Source organism: Opisthorchis viverrini (genome assembly GCF_000715545.1).
Source record: "Opisthorchis viverrini unplaced genomic scaffold opera_v5_65, whole genome shotgun sequence".
Lineage (NCBI taxonomy): Eukaryota > Metazoa > Platyhelminthes > Trematoda > Opisthorchiida > Opisthorchiidae > Opisthorchis > Opisthorchis viverrini.
The window spans coordinates 727,182-749,275 of NW_008751721.1; the positions used below are offsets into that span (position 1 = coordinate 727,182).

Genomic DNA, 22,094 nt, shown 5'->3' on the forward strand with positions numbered 1-22,094 from the left:
CGTTTGTGCACCTTTTCAATGTGGATGATCCCTGTGTGCTTGGGAGTGATACCAGTAGTCGTGCGTGCAAGTGCATACGCGTTGCGCATGCACACCCATCCAAATTATCCACAGCCGACCCCGAAACATGCGCACTCTTTGGTGCAACCACTGTGATAGAGGGACATATGAGGGAAAGACCGGCTGGTCAACCTGGCACGTGATAGCCTAGACCTAATACCGTGTGCGCAAAAACCAGTTTCTGCACTATTTGTTCGCCTACTCTGTAGCCGTTGGTGTAATTAGCAATGTGGTGCATGTTGACCTGAAGCGGTTCATCCACTTATGTGTTTATGCTTTACTGAAGGACAGTAGCGAAACGATGTCAATCAACTTTAACAAACTGTTTATTCAAGACGTCCTCAAGAGGCGTGGGTCGCACACTCTCGACCTAGCAGAAGGAAATGAGGAAATTGAAAAATACGAGTGCGAGTATGTTAGCGATGAGGCTGACTACACGGGGTCGGATAATGGGGAAGATATGTGTGGCCAAACAGTGAAAGAGAATCCCGTTGTTACGCTGACGACAAACTTACCGACGACTGGACAGTCACAGAAATCCCGTCTCCTTGCTGCCATTCGGGATTTGCACGCTGCAGTTGAGAAGCAAACAGTTCTACGCAAGCAACTTGCTCAGCGATCAGGACTTGATTATGATGATATGAGTAGTAGTCTGGATAACAGGAGATATCGTGTTTCTGATCAAATCACAGGAAGTAGTGTAACAACGGAAGAAGAACACAGACCATCGAGTGAAGAGCTGACAAAACTCACAGTGAATGAGGATAAGACGGTGGGTGCAGAACTGAAGGTCAAGTCGAAGAAGAAACGAATCCCGTCACTGTCCAATTCAGTGGATAGCGTCCCTCCCGCAAATCAGCCAAGCAATGACCTATTATCGTTCAAACGTTGTGAGAGACTCTCAAAGAAGAAAGAACAAGTGAGTTCTCTTAGTCCTGGCAGATGTATTCAGTTCAAATAGGGAATTACTGTTGTGAAGGGGCGTATATACTTACCCTGGATCCGGCAGTGTGTCCGCAGAATGAACTGCTTGATCGTTTGGCATCAATAACAAACACGAGAGGTTCAGTTGAGTCTCTCGTGCAAACCAAATTGATTTACAAATGAGTGCATTTGTGGAAAACGCCATTGGTATTCGGTTAATTCACAAAACACAAATCCACGGAGCAAAATCAATTGCACGAATCATGTAGAAGGAAGCAATCCTAGGGTAATGGATATTGTGTTTTTGGTAGTATGTCAAATATCTAAAGAATTTCCGATGTTTACTTTTGGATAAAAATAGGACCGCACAGAACTGACGGGCACTTTCTCAGCGCAGCAATAATCTCCTCTGATGAAACACTTTCGGAAATGTTCTTACGCAGACCGTAACGATAAGAATTAGGTGCCCATTTCTCCGCATCAATCTAATGAATGTTGCCCTCTGCCGAAGCGAACAAGCAATACGATGTTGCGATTGGGTAGCTTTAAGACTACCTCAGTATCCGTGTCGGTCGTCGGCCCGGTTCAATTTTGGCCTCTTATCATCAAGTGTCATTTCGGGAACCATAATGCGCTCAAGCGAGAAAAAACGGTAGGTTAGTCTTTGCAAGGAGAGGATCTATCACGGAAGCTGTTGAGGAAAAAGAGGGCATGTCATTCTCACATGTCTCCACTGCAAAACTTCTGGAGATGGTCGGATTCTACGCCAATCGAGGAGTAGTTTACCGCCAAACTTTTATTCGATGGAAAATTAAACCCTCTACCATTATATTATTGGAACTCCTTGTAGACCGTTTCACTCTGAAAGGTCACCTAATGGATTTTACCAAGGCGGTTTCCAACACGAATGGCCCGTTGTTACGTCTACAATTCTGTAAACAGTTGACATATTTGCCAAGCACTTGAAATTGTCTCTAACTCCCTGACCTCCTGATCAATATTCGGATTAAGGTCACTGGTTGTTGCTGACTAACAGTGCGTCGTCAAACAAGAGGTAGTTAAACTAACAAGAATTGTTTTTTGAAAACAAAACAATTTTAGAAAAATGCGAAAAATGTTCAACATAATGAGTTATTTCTTATTTCCTCAAAGAAGAATCCTGGGAAATATATTCGAGCTATCAAGTTAAGTATTTACTGAAGTTCATATCAAGTTACTTAATTTTGAATACTCTTCTTTTCACCCGAATTTCTTTCTCATAAGAGACCTCGCTGAATGCAGATGAGTCTCCCGTTCGTGATAGCCCGTTTCAGATGTTGCTCATCACACAGGAATCCCATTCCAGAAGGACCAGTGCCTAAACATTGGATGGTATTTTAACCGTGTGTGGAACTCATCACCTCTATCAGAACTAAAAGTTTCATTTTGATGACCGTCTCTGTTGCCCAACCAGATTGTCAGAATTTTGGCGACTAATCCGTGATCCCACTTCAGGTTTGCGTGGTACAAACCAGGACAAATAAAGCAAACAAGTCATGTCAGAACTAAAAGTTTCATTTTGATGACCGTACTTTCTCAGAATAGCTGACCTTATGACACTTGTGCGTTATTACGGGTTGTGGCGAAAACCCGGGTACAGATATGGTTTATATCATCGTCTTTTTTATTTTGCCGTCGCATCCAAACCACGGGCATTCATTCCCGCCACCTTTTCATCAATACCTTAACTTGCAGCGGTCCGATAGTAACAAATCTCGCATCATCTTTTTTTGTTTTGCCGTCGCATCCAAACCACGGGAATTCATTCCCGCCAACTTTTCATCAATACCTTTACTTGCAGCGGTCCGATAGTAACAAATCTCGGTAAATCTAACCTTTTAACCATGAGTATCGCTTTGCAAGCTCAGCGAAGATTCCACTTGTAAAATCTTATTCTAGAAGGCAGTCAGTATATGGGGATTCCGTCTTTAAGAAGAGCATAACGCTATCTCTTGTCTGAGTGAAAGTTAATCATACCATCAACCGTCCACTTGTAGCTAGACAGCAAAGTATTCTATACTACCCGAATTTCCGCGAGATATGCACTGCTAATGGTTCCAAACAAGAACGAAGCTGTTGTACCATGCTTCCCGTTTATTTAACATGGACTGGCTCCATTTACAAAATGGAATCAGCCTTGAAAAGCGGTCACAGCCAGTCGGCTGACCCTCAATAGGGATGTTAATTCTTGGGCAGCCGTTAGTTTATTGTTCATAGCTCATATAATCATATAAGACATCTCAGTAGTGCAGCTCACATTTACGGTATTGTACACAAAGTCAACGTCCTTTTGTAGTCGGCCTTTGGGTCCACAAACTTCTGCTTTAAAATGATGCCCACTTCTGAATTTGCCATGGGTGCACTAACACCAAAAGTTTTCCCACTGGTGTATAGCCGGGTATTTCCATCTTTGAAACCGTCAGAAACACAAACCTCTTGAATATCATTTGACAGAGTGGTTAGTGTGTTCATACATAGGAATATAATTCTGAAGTCTTTGATGCTCAAATCCAGAAAGACTTTGTTGTTTAGCTACCCCTCAAAGAAAGTTTTCGCCACAAGCTTTACCACTATCCACCTACTGATAGATGATTAAAGAATTGCTAGACGAAGAACCCAAAGGCGATTTTGATGTCACAGAGTAGATATCTGTGAGATCGATTTCCGTATCCCTGTGAATAGTTTACAGTGGATACAGTTCACCTGTGATTTACTGCGATTCTGCCCCAAACACAAGTGCACACACGTTCACATACTCGTAGATACATGATTTGATGTCAATTGACCCAGATGCCGAAAAATCGATAGCCATATCAAAACCGATAGATGTTCGGCGCTATCAGTGTGCATCTAATTTTTTGGTATCTAGTGGAAGGTTGAGTTTTTTCTGGGGAGGCCCAGGTTATCAATAATCCTAATGTTCTAAATTCATCGCGAAAATTAACTGAAAAGTGAGTAACCGTCCGAAAACTTTAGCTCAGTCGAAGTGAGCGTCAGAAAAGAGGGTAGTTTCCTTGTAGGAGGAAATCGGTACATACCAGATTGCTTAACTACTACATACCGTCCCTGAAAATTGCAGACTTACAGCAGAATTCGTCTTCTGACAGATCCTCCTTCTCCTCCAGCCCAACATTGTCATCATTGTAACCATCATCGCCTCGCCAATGGTTCATCATTTCAGTAACAGAGATCCAGATCAATTTGGCACTGTTAATTGGTAACATCGCCAATGGTTCATCATTTCAGTAAGAGAGATCCAGATCAATTTGGCACTGTTAATAATGATATTACTGGTGTGTGACCAGACACAATTGTTTTCACAGACATAGTAAAATCTAAGCTTAGTTTCATCCCATTAGGTTGAACTTGACAAATAGTTAGCTGTTGTGACGCCAAACCGGGATACATACAAGACGATGAAGTTTGTTTTGTTGCCCAAAAACATTTTTCGTTCCGTTTGTTCTTGGAGCAGCAAGGGTTGATTTTAGTTATTCGTCCTTAGTCGGGGTTCTGATTTCTTCCCAGACTATGATGGATGTCTAGTTTTTTTCACTGGAGCTGGATTCGTCTGGGGCTCTTGTGCGTTTTCACATCCGGTCTAGTTTCAGACTGATTTGAGGATGTTTAAGCCAAAAACCTACCATTAACAGAGCAAACGACATTAAGCAAGCATGGTCGGAAGTCAGTATTTGTTTGTGAAAGGGTCGTCGTCACTTGTTAAAAGTCTCACGCAAATAAGCTTATCGCTAAGAGCATGCAACTTTATGTTTAGCCGCCATCCACATTTGCAGTATGTATATAAACTTCTAGCCTCGGTCCTCTTTTGTCTGTATCGGCTCAAATCCGATTCACAATATGTATTTTTCCACTTATTTTCTTACTTTCTCCTGATGCGGCTAGATCCTATGAGATTATCAGTCGGGGCTACGATCGGATGCATTTCACCAAGCTGTTCTACCGTGTCGACCTGGTTCTAAATCCATCTATTTTATATCTCAACGTTCCGCTTCTGTTCAAAAACTAACATCTAGTATTCACGTGTGAGCTTTCATTTTAAAAATCGAACTTAGGTTGCGCACCTGGTAAATACCAAAAAACTCAACAAAGGATGCAAACAACATTAAAAAAACCGCGCGCCTAACTGAATCATTTTGTCACAACGGTTGAACACAGCACAGAATCGCCGACAGGCTGCACGACTGAGTTGGTCTCATTTATATCTGCATACTTTAATAAAAGGGCAAATTTAACGCAGTTAACGCTTGACGGGATGTTATGTGCTCTGAAATTGAGGTTAAGCAAGTCTGCTAAGGAAACTAAAACTGAATAACCAAATAGAAAGTGTAGGTTTTCGGAGTCCTGTAAGATCCGTCGAAAATTTACTTTTGCAGTTCTATTACCTTGTTCATTTTGACCGGTATCTTTTGATATGAACGGTTTGACTGCAAACTGAATGTCTCTGGGTGCCGAGTTGCACGATTTTTTAAACTTTGGCATGAAATCTCAGCATCAATACGATGTCATTCGACCGTGGGCTGAAACAAAACAACACGTTTTAATAAATGACAATGGTTCAGCTGTGACACCCTTTTTGTGCGTTGCTACCATGCCACGCGGAGGAAGTTTGATGGATGAGATACTGTCAGGAGCAGTTGAGTTATCACTGCTCGATACACCCCACGAACCTTCCGGTCAGTAAGTGAACGCTCTAGCTATTGAGCTATCACAAGTTCAAATCAATACAGGTACTTGTTTTCATACAGCTGATGGGAATGTAGATAACTGACCACCAGAAAAACAATTGCTGCTAGCCAGCTCAGCTAATCGGTACACGTTTTGCGCTGAGCTTTCAGTAAACCATAGTTGTTACTCTGTTTGAGGAGCTCGATAGTAGGGTTGCAAGCGTTTCGTTAGCAAAAGAGAAGGCATCATCACTGTGGGGTTAAGTGGATAATTCTTTCTCCTATTTTCGTCCTTCACTAAACCACTTTGTCCCTCAAACAGCTTCCCCTGTTCACTGCATTAAATATTTTGTGCGCTGTAGGGGAACTAATGCCGGTAGTTTGGACCACGTGCAACGTTTACCGCCAATGCCGCATGGAGATTGAAAGCGTTATAACAGATATTTATGCCCCCTCAGTGTTAACCGTAAACATGTTATCGGTGCGTGTTTTTGTGGAATGTAGGTTGTGTCACATTAGTTGTGTCATCAGTTAGAAGCTTCCTCTTTCTTTTACTTTATATATTTCAGTACTGTGGACTTTTATGGCCTATTTTTACAACACTGAATACCGATGTTTTGAGTAAATCCTTTAGCTAATCAATGTTTTCTGCATGGGATGGCAGAAAAAGCCTTGCGGGTAAAAAAGATCACCTCTATTACAACCCCAAATTCCATGGATGGTTCTCGCACGCACTTTGGTTCAAAGACTGCATCTATTACCGGATATCACTCAACGTATAAGTGTGGGTTGTCCGTGTACTTAGAGCACAACCAGAAGTTTCGCGTTTTGTTTATTTGTGGCACTAAAACTGGTGGTTGGTTAAACTGGACCGAAGTAGTTCACGCGTATATTTGTTCTTTTCTGTCAACTCTGCTTTCTGAATAAATCCATCTCTTCTGGAAAGCCGATCAACGTCCTTTGACAGTTTGTATCCATTTTGGAATTCACTGAAAGTTCACCCCCCCATATATCTAGAAGTTTTCAAACTAGCAAACTCCCGATTAGTGAAAATGAGTTATGGTTAGCTAACCACTCTTCCCGAAGCCATGCATTTGGTGAACAACCACTACTCTTACAGAAAGTTCCGTGAGAGTTACGGGGAATTTCATAGACTCAAATTTTGGCTTCATTCTGCACAAAGGATCACAAATAAACTCAGAGACACACTTTTGATTGTCTCTCTGATGCTAGTGGTCACTGGTGTGTTCAGAAATGTTCACCTCTGAAATCTATCAAAAAGTAGTATCACATAGCATAATCTGATTAAAGACGGATAATCGACGTTTTATGCGTAGGATACTGCCATTACCGACTCCAAACCGAGCTGTGTTTCTCGTGCACATATACATCAAAACAATACTCTCCCTTTAAACATAATTACTTTGACCTCTTCCGTCATAAAACTGTCGTGGTATTGTTCCTTATTTGGTTAGAGTCCAAAATATCAGGTTAAAGTACAGAAGCAGAGATACTACTATAGCTCTCTTCGAACTGTTCCACCGGGATAATCAGTTTTCTTCAGTGATCTGTTCTGAACTAACCAGGGCATTTCACGTTATGCTCCTTGTGTTTCTCGGGTAAAAGCATAAACGGCCGTAGAGTTTACTGGTGAACGAGAGAAATGCACATAAATATTTTGAATGAATTTCATTGTCATTTAGTGAAAAAGCATTGGATCACAAATTGAGTCGACCTGGTCATCAGCGGTTAGCTTAACAAGGGCTTCATGCGTACATATTAGAATGTTTGCATTTAGAGGGGCAATAGTCGTGCACTAAACAAGGTTTTAGTCCTAATCGGTTTTCTGTTATCGGTGCATACTGTGATTCTACTTTTTAAGTTGTTTCACTTTAAAACGTCCGAAGAAACGGATACACGTTTGATGAAAAAAGTGTCCAATCTAAGAAGCACCATAAAAGACTCAAAAATGCTCCTTCGACAGCGGTGACCGATAGAAATTACAATGCATGTTGTCTACAGTGGATAGAACATTGTCAGTTCCATTCGGGTGGCTTATTATAAGGACCGAAGTAAATGCTATACATATTCACCATTTCTGCATGCGTCATACGCAACTTGATCTTGCACTGATGTTCGTCAGACTGTAGGACCTACGCCGGTTGCAGCTAGTGGTATTTGCCATTCTCTAGCTAACATTTGATAAGAACAACCAGAAGCAATGGTTTATCGCTTCACAAAAAAGTGGGTTATTTTGTCGCGCATAATTTTATCCACCAGCTGTTTTAGCCCCGCTCTTAGTTAACTGTAAGATGTTCCGGCTAACGTCGTGGACTTAGTAACCGAGATTAAATTATCAACGAACTCAAGTCACGTTCGGAATGATGTGGTGTATCCAGGTACCATCTGCGCTACTAACAAAATTCTCTGAATAAACGCTCAACTGACAAACCTCATTCGACTTCAAATGAGGCTCATCCTTGATTTGATGTGTACCAGGCAGTGAGGCGGTGTCACAGTGAATGATGATTGAGTGAGTGGTGTCCACTCCAAAAGAGGGCCGCTTCGAAATATGCCGAAAAGTCGCCAGTATCCCTAGAGTTGATCATGTTTTTGTCACAATTTTGTTTATTCGGGTATTTCGATGTAGCTGATGGCATGAAGCACTAGCATCCTAATTGGTGACTTCCTTAACGCAGATGATTCCATGCGTTACCAAATAAAACCGAAGCCGGTATTTGACAGCTGTCGATGCAAACTAGTGGATGCTCGATGAAGGCACACTGCAGCAGAGGTTTTCTACCAGTCAACCTTAATTGCAGTCAACTAAACTTGAATAAAAAAGACGTGCGTAACGTAAGGCCTTTGACACCAGAGAGAGCCAAATGGAGGAATTCTAAAGAACTCAGATGGAGTTAAATTGCCTGACTGCCAATATGAAGTCATTCATTACAGAACTATTGATGATCAACACTGAGAACCCACTACTTTGTGGTCGTTTAGTCACAACAACTGGCATCCAAATGTTTGCCAGATCACGAGCTCACCATCCGCAATGATTGTCTGGATACGTACTGACTTCCAAGTGCAGGTAAACTCCCGCCTAAACATCTCATTTTTGCAACTACCATACCGGTTGAAGAGACAGGCTAAAGACAGGCGTAGTTGTCGAGGCAGTACTGCTTACTGAAGTGCACCCAAGATTACTGCTTTTTTCACATGTTCCAGCAGTAAGGCAAGCCAGGACTCCTATATACCTGTCCCCAGCGATATCTTTGCTCTGAGAATAACTGTATTTAGCTGCCAAGGTAGGAAATCATGATGGCTGGGCAAATCTGCATACTAGTGTTCTGATCTATAGTTGGCAATGAAGCGACCCTGCAGAGAAGACGACAGCCAGACTCGAAATGGACCACCAGGTTTTGAACAATCGATTAGAGCATGCACTGGACTTGTATCCGCAAGCTGCACACTAACTGAAAATTTCTTGTCGTTCGGCGTAGACAAGTGGCAGTAGGTCGCAATCAATACAATCAGCCAACCACCCAAATGCGCACGCAAATTTTGTAACCAAACCCCTTCGTGCAATAGTATTTCACGATCTTTGTGTAAATTTTGGCAAAAAAAGTGCTAGGCTGCATCACTGGTAAGTTCGTTAAACTGATTTGAAATAATCCCTACTGGAACTTCCATTTAGAGGTGGGTTTTTTAGTACTCATAAGTTACAAGTGGCTTTCATCTCGACAGTCAAGTGGCCTACAACTTGAACACGATCTGAATTTCCGCTCAAAAATGCGTCCCATCTTCATGTTAGTCCCGTTTGTAGTGATATGAAGGATAGTCTGATGGCGATGGCCTTGGAGTCAACATTCCCCACTTTATCGTTGAAACAACACAGAACTAAAGCGAAAAAAATGACCAATTTTGGTGAACTAGTGTCTCCCTGTTGTCCGCAACCTGTTCTAACATTTTGCTTCAAAGGTTTGACCACGTGCACGAAAAGACGGATAAGTAGAGAACTAAATTCAACTGGCTGCAGTTCATAAAACAATCGATTATTTTTTTTTTTTTTACACATGCCAGAGCTTATAAACCACATACAGTAGCAGCAGCGGTAGAAGGTTAATACTTCAAGCTTGTTTTTTCATTCAGCATGTCAGGATAATATACCCAGGGAGATCACGTGGGGAAGATCGATTAATGTTAGTTCCTGTGGATATCTTAAGATATTTGACACAAACAAACCCAATATAGTTCCGCCAAAAATATGGCCATCATTTCTGTGACTGTTTGCATGTAGCCAATTACAAAGTGCACCACACTAGTCAGCCTAGTCAACGCAAAAATTTAGTGTTTTTCTTATTCGGTAACACAACAATTGGTCTTACCATTTGTGAAAGGTTTATTGGAAAGCAACAAGACTGGTTGTTGTCAGTTACTCAAACAACTTGGTGGCATAAACTGTTGAATAGAATTAGGAGATGACAGGGCAGACTGCCTAAAGTCAACAGTAAAAAACATTTCAACGTCACTCTGGAATAATGACCAGCAAAAGATTCAAACACTCCCGTATGGATTAGGTATTATTGACAAAGTGGAATCAAACACCCGTCATCAGTAGTTAGTTAGTGGCACTCAGCGAGAAAGTTGGCGCCACCGATCATTTGCTTCCAGGACAATGGTCCTGCTAAATCTACTTCCGTCTGACCACAACATACAGACAGACATTGCGACATGCCGTCGTTTTCTTTTTAAAGCCCGTGCTCTACGAACACCACTTTTACCATAGATTTTTTTGTGCAACATTATATATTGCCTACCTACCGCTAGAATAACCACTTTGCTTACTTGGCTCTTTCTTACTGATTGAAAGCGCCTTTCTCATATAGTTTTTATTTTTCGGAGATCTACTTGCCTGTGATTTAACCCCATGTACTAACCGGAAATAGTGATTAGACCAGTTAAAACACACATAAGTAATACACTTTTTCACACTAAGCCAGTGCAAACACCGTTCGTCACTCTTCTACACATACGAGATCTTTCGGAAACTGACAGCTCCAAGCCTACATTTTTCGCTGTTTCCATTCTTTCCTGACTGCTGACTTTGCTGCTGAGCTTGGAAATTTAGCCACACGTGATTAGTCACTACCCAAGATGAAATAAACAGTGCCCGATTTTATGGCCGTAGGTTAGCGAGCCGGCGTTTGTCTTTGTCGTGGTTGTTTCTATATATACCCAGTTCAGGGGATAAGCCCTTCAGATTTGATCAGTCGGCTCAGCTGCTCGTATTCTGATTGGTCGAAGTCAATATGGCCTTTGAGCGTGAAATCCGGACATTACGCCACGTCTCTGCACTGTGACTACAAGGCCCTTCATACCACCCGAAGTGTTCTCTACGCTGAGCTTCATTTTTGACACCAATCAGATTAGCCCTAGCTCACAGAATAGTGCAGATCAGTTAAACAATATCGGGTACTCGGTTCAAGCCTAGTTGAGTGAGTCAGTTATTAAAACACTAGAAGCATGGACTGCCTTGATCAAATCTTCTGTTCGATATCCATAATTCACTAACTACAACTTCTTATCCTTACATTTTGTGCCAGAAATCTAAGGAAAAATTACAAAGCTCATTTGGTTTTAAAAATCGGACTTTGATTTAGCTCAGAAAACAGCTTTGAACATGAGATCATGGAATGGTCAGCTCACTACCTCTCAACTTGAGTATAGTCATTTCCATTAACGGAATGACCTTCAGCAAAAGGCAGTCAGACAAACCTTGCAGTGCATAAAATATAGAAAACGGATCTATTTTCATTCGAACACTATCCTGGAGACCAATTGTCAATCTGTGAGGTCGGTGAAAAAGAGGATGTTCAAAAAACAGACGAATGGGTTGCGCACAGCGCTTTGAATATCCAGGTGGCGTGCAAAAACATTCGAGTAGATGCACCGTGAACATGGCACACCTTCAAATGGAACGTCTCCTTTGTTTCATCTCAAGTTCTTCTGTGCACTCTTTCTCACGTGTCACTCGGACTTACCTTTTATGTTAGTGATCATGATCTTCAACAATAAACGATAATAATAGGAGTAGTCAGGAGGAGGTCCATGATACTTCAAACCCCTTGGGTGTGCTTATATTAAAAAACCGCGCCAATAGACGCATTTACCTCTTTTCACTACTTTCATCATTTATCCCTTTTCGGTTTACCAAATCCCCGTAGATTTTACCAAATACATCCCAAGGGCGCATTTTTCCGGTCTCAATACACTTTTTTAGTTAGAAAGTTCTTAACTTGGCTGTATTTACTTCCGTTAACGTGGAGTTCCAGAACCGTAATCCGCTAGTTTCACAAGGACTGAAATATTTGACAGATTGACAGGTGAAGTTAACGCTCAGTAATTTACTGCCGGATAGTACCGGTTTATTTGGACCCCAACCACGGACTGATTTCATATTCCCGCGCCCCCAGTGCTTCACTCAAGTAACCAACCCCGAGCACCATGCAGTCATTTTGGCAACACCGTAGAATTGATTTTGTGCCAAAACTTAACTCTGTGTGCGTATGGCCCTTTGACATTTGCTAATACGCCTGAGATAAACACATGGGAATGACTGACTGACGGGAAGCAACTAGCTAGGTATGTTTTGCTCTTGCATTAGGCACGAGGAAAAAGCATTTGCCAAAACGTTTGTCGGTGGTTCTGCACTCGCTGTTGTGGGTGAAAGCAAACAACCGTTGAGTGCAACAAAGATAAACATCAAGACTGGCGAAGAGGTTGGCAACGGTACACAATTGTGTTGCTCATCTGTTAACAGACTAGTTCGTGCATGCCAATCATTGGAAACACGCAGGAGCACTGTAAGCTTTGACAGGTTTGTAACATAAACGAAAGAATCCGTTCAGAAGTACTTCGCCACGGATGGTTACAAGATTTGTAGAATTTTGGTTCTACGCTAGTCTCGCTTGTACAGCCTCTTCTCGTCCTAGTGTGATTATTTTGGTGAGTCTACAATAAGTGGGTGATGCACTGAACTCGAGTTAATTTCTTATTTGAAATCATCACCGGCGCGTATTTTTGACCGTGTCAAGTTTTGAACTACGGAGAGCTGACAGGCGAGGCGATCATGTGACCACTATCGCACCAGCGCAAGCCGGACCAATCTGAATTCTTACATCCACGCTGGTATGAGTTGGCTGGTTTCCTTAACTACTCGAATGGCAATCCTGGCACTGTCGATCGGTCGATTCAGCCGTCAGGACCTTCCAGTCAGGAAGCTCCACGGATGTCTGAAGAAAAGCTTGAAAAATATTGATCACTTGCAGGTAGTTGTTGAATTTGCAGAACTTTGTATCCATATCACTTTAAATTAAACAAACCCCTTTTTCATAAAGGAAACTACTTACAAGGTTGCTGATAACTCTTGGTCAATCCACGACCGGTCTCGCCCTTCTTGGGGCTCATCAGGTAGACGCAGTCCCCGAGTTTCCGTCAACCTTATGTTCCACGTGAACCCAAATTGAACTATTTTTGAAAAATACAATCATTTGTAAATCAATTTCGTTTTCACGAGAGACTCAACTGAATCTCGAAAACGGTCCAATTTGGGTTCAAGTAGGACATAGGGTTGACGGAAACCAGGGCACTGAGCCTACCTGACAAGCACCTAGAAGGGCGTAATCGGTTGTGGGCTGTCGAAGAGTTTTCAGCAACCTTGTAAGTAGGTTCCTATGGGAGCCCCAAGAAGGGCGAAACCGGTCGTGGGCTGTCGAAGAGTTTTTAGCAACCTTGTTATTAGTTTCTTTTATGAAATTCTACTGCAATATCTCGAATATCGTGCCAACTGAAACATGAGGCGGCCTGTGTGCAGCACATCCAGTTTTAGAAAATCATCAACGAGAGATTCAGTTGAGTCTCGTGAAAGCCAAAATTATTTACAAATGAGTGCATTTCTAGTAAAAACTCCCCTTCTTTCAATGTTTCGATTCTTTTGGAGTATCCAAAGCGTAGAGTAGAGGCACTGAATTTGAGTTTTGCCCCTTTGAACTATTCTAAATTGTGGATACATCCCAGAGAAGACATACTGATAATCACTACAAACGTCTTAAGCCACCGAATACAACACCGTCTTCGTTATCATGCTGCATGTAAACATACTGGTGGTTTCGCGAATAATGTGAAACAATAAAACATACTCTCCTCAATGGGTCATTTTTGCACCACCGTGCCTGATATTCTGGATTTATGTGCTATCATTCTTCCATTCTTCTGCTATAGAGGCTCTCAGTTTTATTGCCCAATCCACTTTTTTGCGATATTTTCCTTTTGCTATGCAGGTGTTTGCCTTGATTGTTATGTGCGAATTCGCCCCAGACGTCATGATGGTTACAGCTTTAAAAATAGACTGGGTAGAGTGGGAGCCAGAAAACAGAAAGCTTGTGCTTTCTATTAGTTTTCCATTCCTCTATCAAAGATTGATTAAATGTTTTTAAGTGGATTGACTGAAGCTTATTCCCATATTGATTACCCCTTATCTAATTAGCACCTCTGGGAAGAGGAAGTTTAAAGAAGGTAAGGGAACATCTTTTGGCAGCTTCAGTTTGGCTTAACCTAATCAAGATACTTGCCAAAGGGAAGAACCCCCAGTTGAGCTCACCTTACTCTGAAAAAGCCCGGCCACAAGCTGATTTTACGCGTTTGCCAGATACGGCTACCCCGCAAACCGATTGTATCTGCTGGCATGGGGCTTTCGTAGCCTAGCGTTTATAGGTCGACATCCAACCATGCATTGTTCGCTATCAGAATGTAGAGAAGCTCAGAGTCTGTTTCTGTTTAATCTGTTATTTCAGCACACCTACAATGAGAATAACATACATTAGCAGCAACAAGGCATCTACTATATAGAACATGTGCATGTGGAAACTAAAATTAATCCAACCATGGCCAGAAAAACGAAACTGATTGCTGCGAAAAAAGGAGTGCAACCGCCGGCACCACTGTGAACTATGTTATTACCAATGTAATGGGTTAGAAATTAGTATCGAGAAAATACTAACAAAATACCCTCCACCCGATTACGTTCCACCTCTAACAGGGTTCATACATATGTTTTCCGAAGGATTGTTCAAAGAATTTTCAGCAACCCTATGAGTAGTAGAAGAAGTGAATTCGCCTCTAGACAAAATGTATAGTTTGTGAAATGGTTGTCATTTTTTTCAGGTTCCGCAACTTAGTGTCACATAATTTTTAGTTATGTAAACTCCGCAATCTCGGTTATGGGTTTTCTCAAAGCTTTATTTCACTGAAACTCCCCTCTCGTCTATCATTATCGTTCTTGAAAAGCGTTAAGGGTTGTTTAATAAGGACGATGCCCTATTGGTACCCTACTAGGTGCCCGTATGGTTGTGTCAACGAACCATATAACATGTTGAACCATTTAACGGCCAGCTTATTATTCCTTCTAATAGTATCCACTATGCCTGCAATCATTCATTTCGGACTGACCCATTTGTTGTCAGAACCATAAACGCTCCAGTGATTTTCCACGAGGTCTATTTGATTGGGAGTTATTGTTGCTGCAACCTGAGAGGTTCTGGCCTGAGATGGGAAGCTTGATTAAGCCGATCGGTTTGCCTAAACTCTATTTTTCCAGGTTATGTGGGATAGGCGGTAACTGATCTGTGGGTTTGCGATAGAGTATTAGTTTGATAAACGCCTGTTGTATTCATATCACCCACTAAGAATAAGCACTCAGTACATCTGTCTTGGTAGTGGCCTACTTCAGTAGGTTTCGCAGTCCAATGTAATTTCATAATTTGGTTATTTTTTCCGGAGAACATCGTATTACTGTTCTTATCTCGACATCTGACTGGCTGTACCCGTTAAATAGTCTCGTGAAATCTCGTTTGTTAAGATTGGTTGCAAAATTTGAACACTTGAGATGTTGATCGATTCAGGCCTCCTCGTGTTAATAACATAAATCGAAGCTGCAGTGGGTTGCCAGTTCCTCTTCCACATGCTGGACATATCACTTAATTCAAAGAAAGCTTCAGCTCCATTCGAGAACCTTTCATTTTTTAGTTAGTTCCGACTGGTTGCGGGATCAGACTGTTCGTCGGTGTACTTAGTATCTAACAACCCCTCAAACAGTAATGTCACTGTCTTTTCCAGTGATTTATGTCTTGACTAAATAACTACTATTAAGTTGTCTCAGTTGGCTCGCATCTGAGCAGGTTAGCCCTAAAATGTGGGAAATGTCAGAGCCAAATCAAGTCGAAAATGATTATAAAAACATGACTGATATCCTCGAACCAGGAGATGCCTCTCTCAATGAGTAATCAATAACAATTACGACCGGTTCCATCTAAATAAGGATTACTGAAGTGGATTCTTGTTTCACTCATAAACCAAACTATAATGAACCAAAGGTCGCTGACTATCATGTGCAGGTCGTTTCACCCTCTAGGTTCAATAAGTCAAAGGATGTGTTCTGACAATCACTCATTTTCATTTCCGCTTTAACCCCAAAAACAGCTGAGTTCCAACTGAACCTCTCCTTTATGCTAGTCTCAATATAGTCCGTCTCACGTTTCGGTTGGCACGATATTCGAGGAATCGCAGTGTATTTTATTGAAAGATGCTTTTCATAATTTTGCTGAATACTCTTCTTCAGCCCACGACAGATTCAGCACTTTGTGAGTTTCGTCAGGTGGTGCATCCATCGAGTTTCTGTTAACCTTATGATCCACTCGAACCTTATAGGAAATATACAGCGATATCTCGAATAATGTGCAAATGAAACATTACGCGATCAGTGTGCAGCACATTCAGTCATCAGACGAGCTAATCAGCTGGGATTCATCTGAGTCTGCTATCGAAAACAACATTGTGTAAAAATTAGTGTGCACGTAGTTACGCGTGGTTTAATTTTGCAGTAAAATTGGATTAAGTTAGCATGTAAGGATGAGGGAAACATGGAGACTCCACCCACTTGACGAGCCCCCAATACGAGCCATACCGGCTGCGAACTTTCGAACTTATGAGCAGTTTCCTTCGAGAATAAATTCTGGCCTAAGAACAAAACTTAAATCGTCTAACCGGAGTCAAAGTGGCAATAAGGTGTCGAATTTTGACCAATCTTCCTGTAAGGCTTTGAACTCATCAGTTCCGTGAAAATGTAGGTTAGCCATGAAACTATTCTTTGCCATCCTTAATAAGCTTATTCAGCAAGATTCATATTTTTGCTTCATTTTAAATCTGCAGGTGGTCGTGGAAGTTCGTGTAGTTTTTCTGAAGATTGGCGAAATCGACACACTGAAGGAGATCTATCACGCAGATGCTTTTATTCAGGCAAAATGGCGTGAACCGCGGCTGGATGGAAAAAGTGAGGAGGTAAGTATTTATCATCGGCAGCCTTTTGATTTTTGTCGGCAACATCGTTCCTCATGAACTGGGAAATTGGACCTTGACGGCACAAGACTAGAGGCATTAAAATGTTACTTTCGTTTCTTCGTCTGCGATGTTGGAAATATACACTTTACCATATCAACAAAAGAAGCCGAATCATTCCAACGGATTTTCGAAGTAACAACAGCTGTTTGTTCACCGCGGAACACGTTGGTACCAATTTTCAAGGAAATTCGATTCCATCAACTCGGTAGGTATGGTCTAAACGATAATTTTCTGGTGGATGGGGAAAGCACTGTTGAGAATACGTTTCCGGAGCAATAACGCCAATCTCATGTGTTTGTTTTAGGTGATCAGTCGGTTGACTGGTAACCTGACTCACGTAGCAAAGTGAGTCCCGAGGCGTGTTGTAATTTATCATGTAGCTTTAAAAGTTGCCAGGTCACCCCAATTTTCGGACGACATTGAAGAAGATTCTGGAAATAAAGTGAGTATACCGGAAACGACATTTATGGCGGTTGTTCCATAGCATGGGCCACCCACGAAACAAAGTTTTTTCCATATTTTGATGTGATACTGTTGTGGAATCCAGAATCATGTAGTGCCGCTTTTGATCCCAGAAAACAATGTTTGGAATTATGTAGGATCACTGTGGCTACGTAACTGAAGATCCTAATAGACTCCAACCAGTAAATTAATCCAGAGAGTGCAGAGAATCACACAATTTAAGGATTGAGGAACAGTGTACTCACTGAGGAATAAACCAAAATTAGAAAATTGATAACTGCCCTTGATTCGTGAAGACTCACGATGAGTGAGTGCTTCCGCGGTAAAAATCCAGAATAAGTGCTAATCCCATATAAGTTAATGCTGTCGAGAAATCTGATCTTGAAAACGCAAAGTATACTGCTGAAGTTTTCCTGATCGGCAGTTTGGAATGGAATGCACGTTTGAACCGCTCTCAGAACTTCAACTCTGAGATGGTCCGAACACTGATGAGCATTTTGGAACTGTGCCCAATGAAGTTAGCTGGACGTGTGGTTTCCAAATTTTTGTCTACAAAAACCCCCAAGAAATTGCTAGTTTATACAGATTTCGACCCTTATCGGATCCTACATGGAACTGGCTACTATGCAGCAGTCTGATAGTGAATTCTAGTTTGTCCACGAACAATTACTTCTTGACATTACACTACTACTACTTAAACACAAACATTTCTACTTTAGATTCAGTAGGGTTTTATTGACCAACCTCGTGATTCTCTGTTTGTTTTTCTGTGTGCTGTAAACACTTCAATATCGACGAATAGTTTCGCTTTTTTCGACTTTCACATCGAAGCCACCCGCCCCATCCGTCATAACATTGTCTCCTATAAGCGCAGTCTCTGTGGTTATGAATGCCTGAATAATGATTAAACAAATATAGGATCAAGGTGACTTTGGCTCAGGTAAGGACGCCAAAAATTTGTGCACCACATAAACAGGAACCCCAAGTCCTATTGTTTATTAGATCCTTGAAAGATACTGACAAAATCTAAGTTTTGTATAATTTAATTTCACCTAAATACTATGCCTCAAAAAGTATAAATGTGATTAGGAACGGAGTTGTGCGTTATTATTTCCAAACGAAAGCCAAGTTTAGTGTGTGTTCTCACTGCGTTATCAAATTCTGGCAATAACCTCTCCGGAGGAACCGTTTTTTTCAAACCTTTGACTCTGTTACTTTGTTTTAAGCTGGCACCAAAAAACCCTTTTTACAGTAAGGATTGTTGGAAGAAATACTTACTGGTATACAACTCAAGCCACTCAGCAAAAGATACTAACGCAATAGAAATAGCATATCAAGTAAAAAGATAAGCAAAATATCATTTATGGTGGTTATACAATTAGTGCAAACTTGTCCTCTTGACCACATCAGGGCTGTAACAAAAACAGAACAGCGACTAATTCCAACTTGACTTGGCTCGGTTGGATTGATTACGTGTGGATAGGAACAACTCCGAGGATTGATTTCGCAAAAGTGTTAAGAATTTCGTCATTTACTGCATGAGTGTTTGTGGACTAATTTGTCATTGGTGTTACTTAGGCTGATTTTCAATGATCTACGGTGATTTAGAAGACACTTATTCGGGGATTGAGTATCAGAAGCTCACTGGCATTTCCTAGCCGGATCGAGAACGTAAAGAGGGGGCTATTGTGAAATAATGTGTCGTTCTTTCAAGCAATTTGATTGATCTGTTTTACGGATCATCCAAAAGGGCCTAAGCAGACATTGGAAAGGTATTTAAAAGCAGCTGAGCCAAAGTGGTGAAGCTCATGATTACGGCTTTCTGCTACTTCACTAGTTCAAATGTGGAACGACAAGAAAAACAGTAGCATTTGTTTTTTGCTTTATTGAGCAGGACAACTATTCCATTCATGTACTCTTCATAGCTTCGTTTGTTTCAACTTTAGCTGCTTGGACCGTTTGTGAATGGCGAAGGAAATATCAACCTGTTTGGGTTTTCGTTATCAGTACAACAACTGAAGTATTCGGTGTGATAAAAAGTTACAGGAAATAAATGAGAAATACACTCATTTGCAAATCAATTTTGTTTCCACGAGAGACTCAACTGAATATCTCGTTTATGATATTCTACAACTAAATGCTGCACACAGGCCGTTCCATGATTCAGTTGGCACGATATTCGAGATATCGCAGTATATTTTCATAAAGGAGACTACTCACAAGGCTGCTGGAGAGTTTGCAGCAACCTTGTGAGTAGTCTCCTTTAAGGAAATAAATGAGGTTTTTAACTAAACTATGACAGTTTTGGGAAAAACTATTTACCCACCAGCATTTCAGGATGCTCAAAGCCTTATATAACGCTGGCAATGAAAGAACATCGTGCAGAGTTTAGACAACCTGCTACAGCTCCAGTAGTCAAAAGTTACCAGAACACTAGTTTAGCACGGATACACAACAATCCGCCGACCAAGAATATATGATAAACAACAAGCTGGAAACGGCAACTACCTAATTTGTGATCGTGTCATATAACTCCGGCCATATCTGTTTGCAAGTTGGTAATGAATGTCTGCTGATTTGGTGGATTGTTCCTATTTATTTTGGAAGGTACAGACATTTTTCTCAAACAGCTGCTTTCTAGCCCAAATAATGCCTACTTATTGTACATCACGCCTTGTTTGAACTGATGCCTTGTTGATATGTCGAAAATTATTACACAAGCTTGATAACCAGCGGCGTGAAGAATTTTCCCACATATGCGACACATTGAAAGGAAACTGTATTGGAGGTATACACGCCATATCCACGGGTGAAACTTATGTGACCATTCGGCACGCCTCAGAGGAACACAAAATGCAGTTCATGTGCGATAAGTATAAGCAAATTCTAAACCTGTGAATGTGATGTTAGAATACCCTTGCCATTGGTTCAAACTGCTACATGATCTCGTCGATGTTTTAATTTTTCCGTTGGCAGCATTAGCTCTACGATAACACTGACTTTTCGAGACCGATTTTTACGTGCTCTTAAAATTTATTTTTTTATTCTGGATGTATATTCTGCTATATATAACTCACTTCCCCGGACAACCTATGAGTGTTTTGTGCGATCTTTCGCATTGGGGCAGTTTGATTATTGGTGCGCTGGTATCTATTGTTTCAGGATTGAAACTGATCATCTGTTTGTCTGAACCGGACTATACAGAATGTAGAAACATGGACCATAGCTCCGTGTTTATCCGGGGAACTGAAGGACGCTACTAACCCAGTTGGGAAATAATCTGATTTGTCACGGTGTGCGCTGAGCACAAGCAGTCAATAACATAATGCCTCATGTGCCAGATAGCCATGAGGCCAAAAGTCGTCACATCAAGAGACCAGTTCAAGCTAAGCAGTAATAGGTATACTAGTGAAGGTTTACTCGAATTGTAACGCGATTACTCTTTCTTATTTTAGGAACTTCGGAAAATAGACCTTCAGCGATGCTGGAATCCTCTAATTCTGATTGATAACATCTTAAACGAGTCCAAAGACCAACACTGGATCAACACGCATACGGGAGACAACAACGAAATATATATTGTCGAACGTCGACGTCTGCGTGGCATCTTTCTGGAAACTCTGGAATTAAACGATTTTCCTCTTGACGTACAGGTACGTTGAGTAGTGTTTTGATTCAACTAAATGACAATTAAATTTAAAGGCTTTGTTTGAGTCGGCCAGGTGTTAAATAATTCTAGTAAACTTGTATGAGGTTCACGCGGAACAAAATGTTGACGAAATTCAGCTACTGCACATAGGTAATGAGCTCCAAGAAGGGTTACACCTGTTGTGGACTGCCGAGCTCTATGAATAGTGCGTTCCCTCAAGAACATAAACTTATGTGAGTTTATCGTGCATCTATTTCTGAATTTACCGTAACCCACACATGATCCTATTTACACCGGATCCAAGTGAACTGTCGCTTGCAAAAATGACTTCTTGCTGGTATTCGGTTTCCACAATTTTAATATATAATGTCTGATGAAATCTGCTATACTTTGGTCGACGTTAGACGATTCCCGAATTTCAGCCAACTTTATGAAACGTCAGAGAACGTTTTGAATTTAAACCTCTTTCAACATGATTCGTTACTTTCGGCCCATTTTTTGTGACAAATTGTAAAAGTCTTTATGTGTGAAATCTGCATTTGTCTATAATACTGGCTGAATCAACTGGGCAATAAAACCGCATGTGTACAGAAGCGCGTGACTTGATTGTCGGTATTCTACGGTCCACCGATCACAAAGATATGTGAAGGTCATGCAGTTTGTGATGGGAAGGTGTTTTGATCCAAGTCCAGCTAGCTTATTAGCAGAATTCGTTTCACGAAACCTATCCGTCGGAAATGTGTCTCAACTCTGTATATCTCGTCTGAAAGAGAGTGTCCCAATTGTGACATTCAGTTTAGGGAAACATTTTGCCGTAGCAG

At 41.3% G+C, this 22,094-nt stretch overlaps 1 protein-coding gene across 1 annotated transcript in view; it reads left to right on the plus strand.

The window, feature by feature from the left end:
- Window positions 1-269: 269 nt before the first annotated feature.
- The window catches only part of T265_13422 (hypothetical protein), a gene marked incomplete at both ends in the record, with an annotated part of 41,260 nt that continues 19,435 nt past the window's right edge, over window positions 270-22,094 (plus strand). Inside the window, 3 exons of the mRNA XM_009168807.1 lie at window positions 270-979; window positions 16,974-17,102; window positions 21,080-21,277. Of these exons, the coding sequence (XP_009167071.1) occupies window positions 362-979; window positions 16,974-17,102; window positions 21,080-21,277 (945 nt within the window). The remainder of the gene's footprint in view (window positions 980-16,973; window positions 17,103-21,079; window positions 21,278-22,094) is intronic.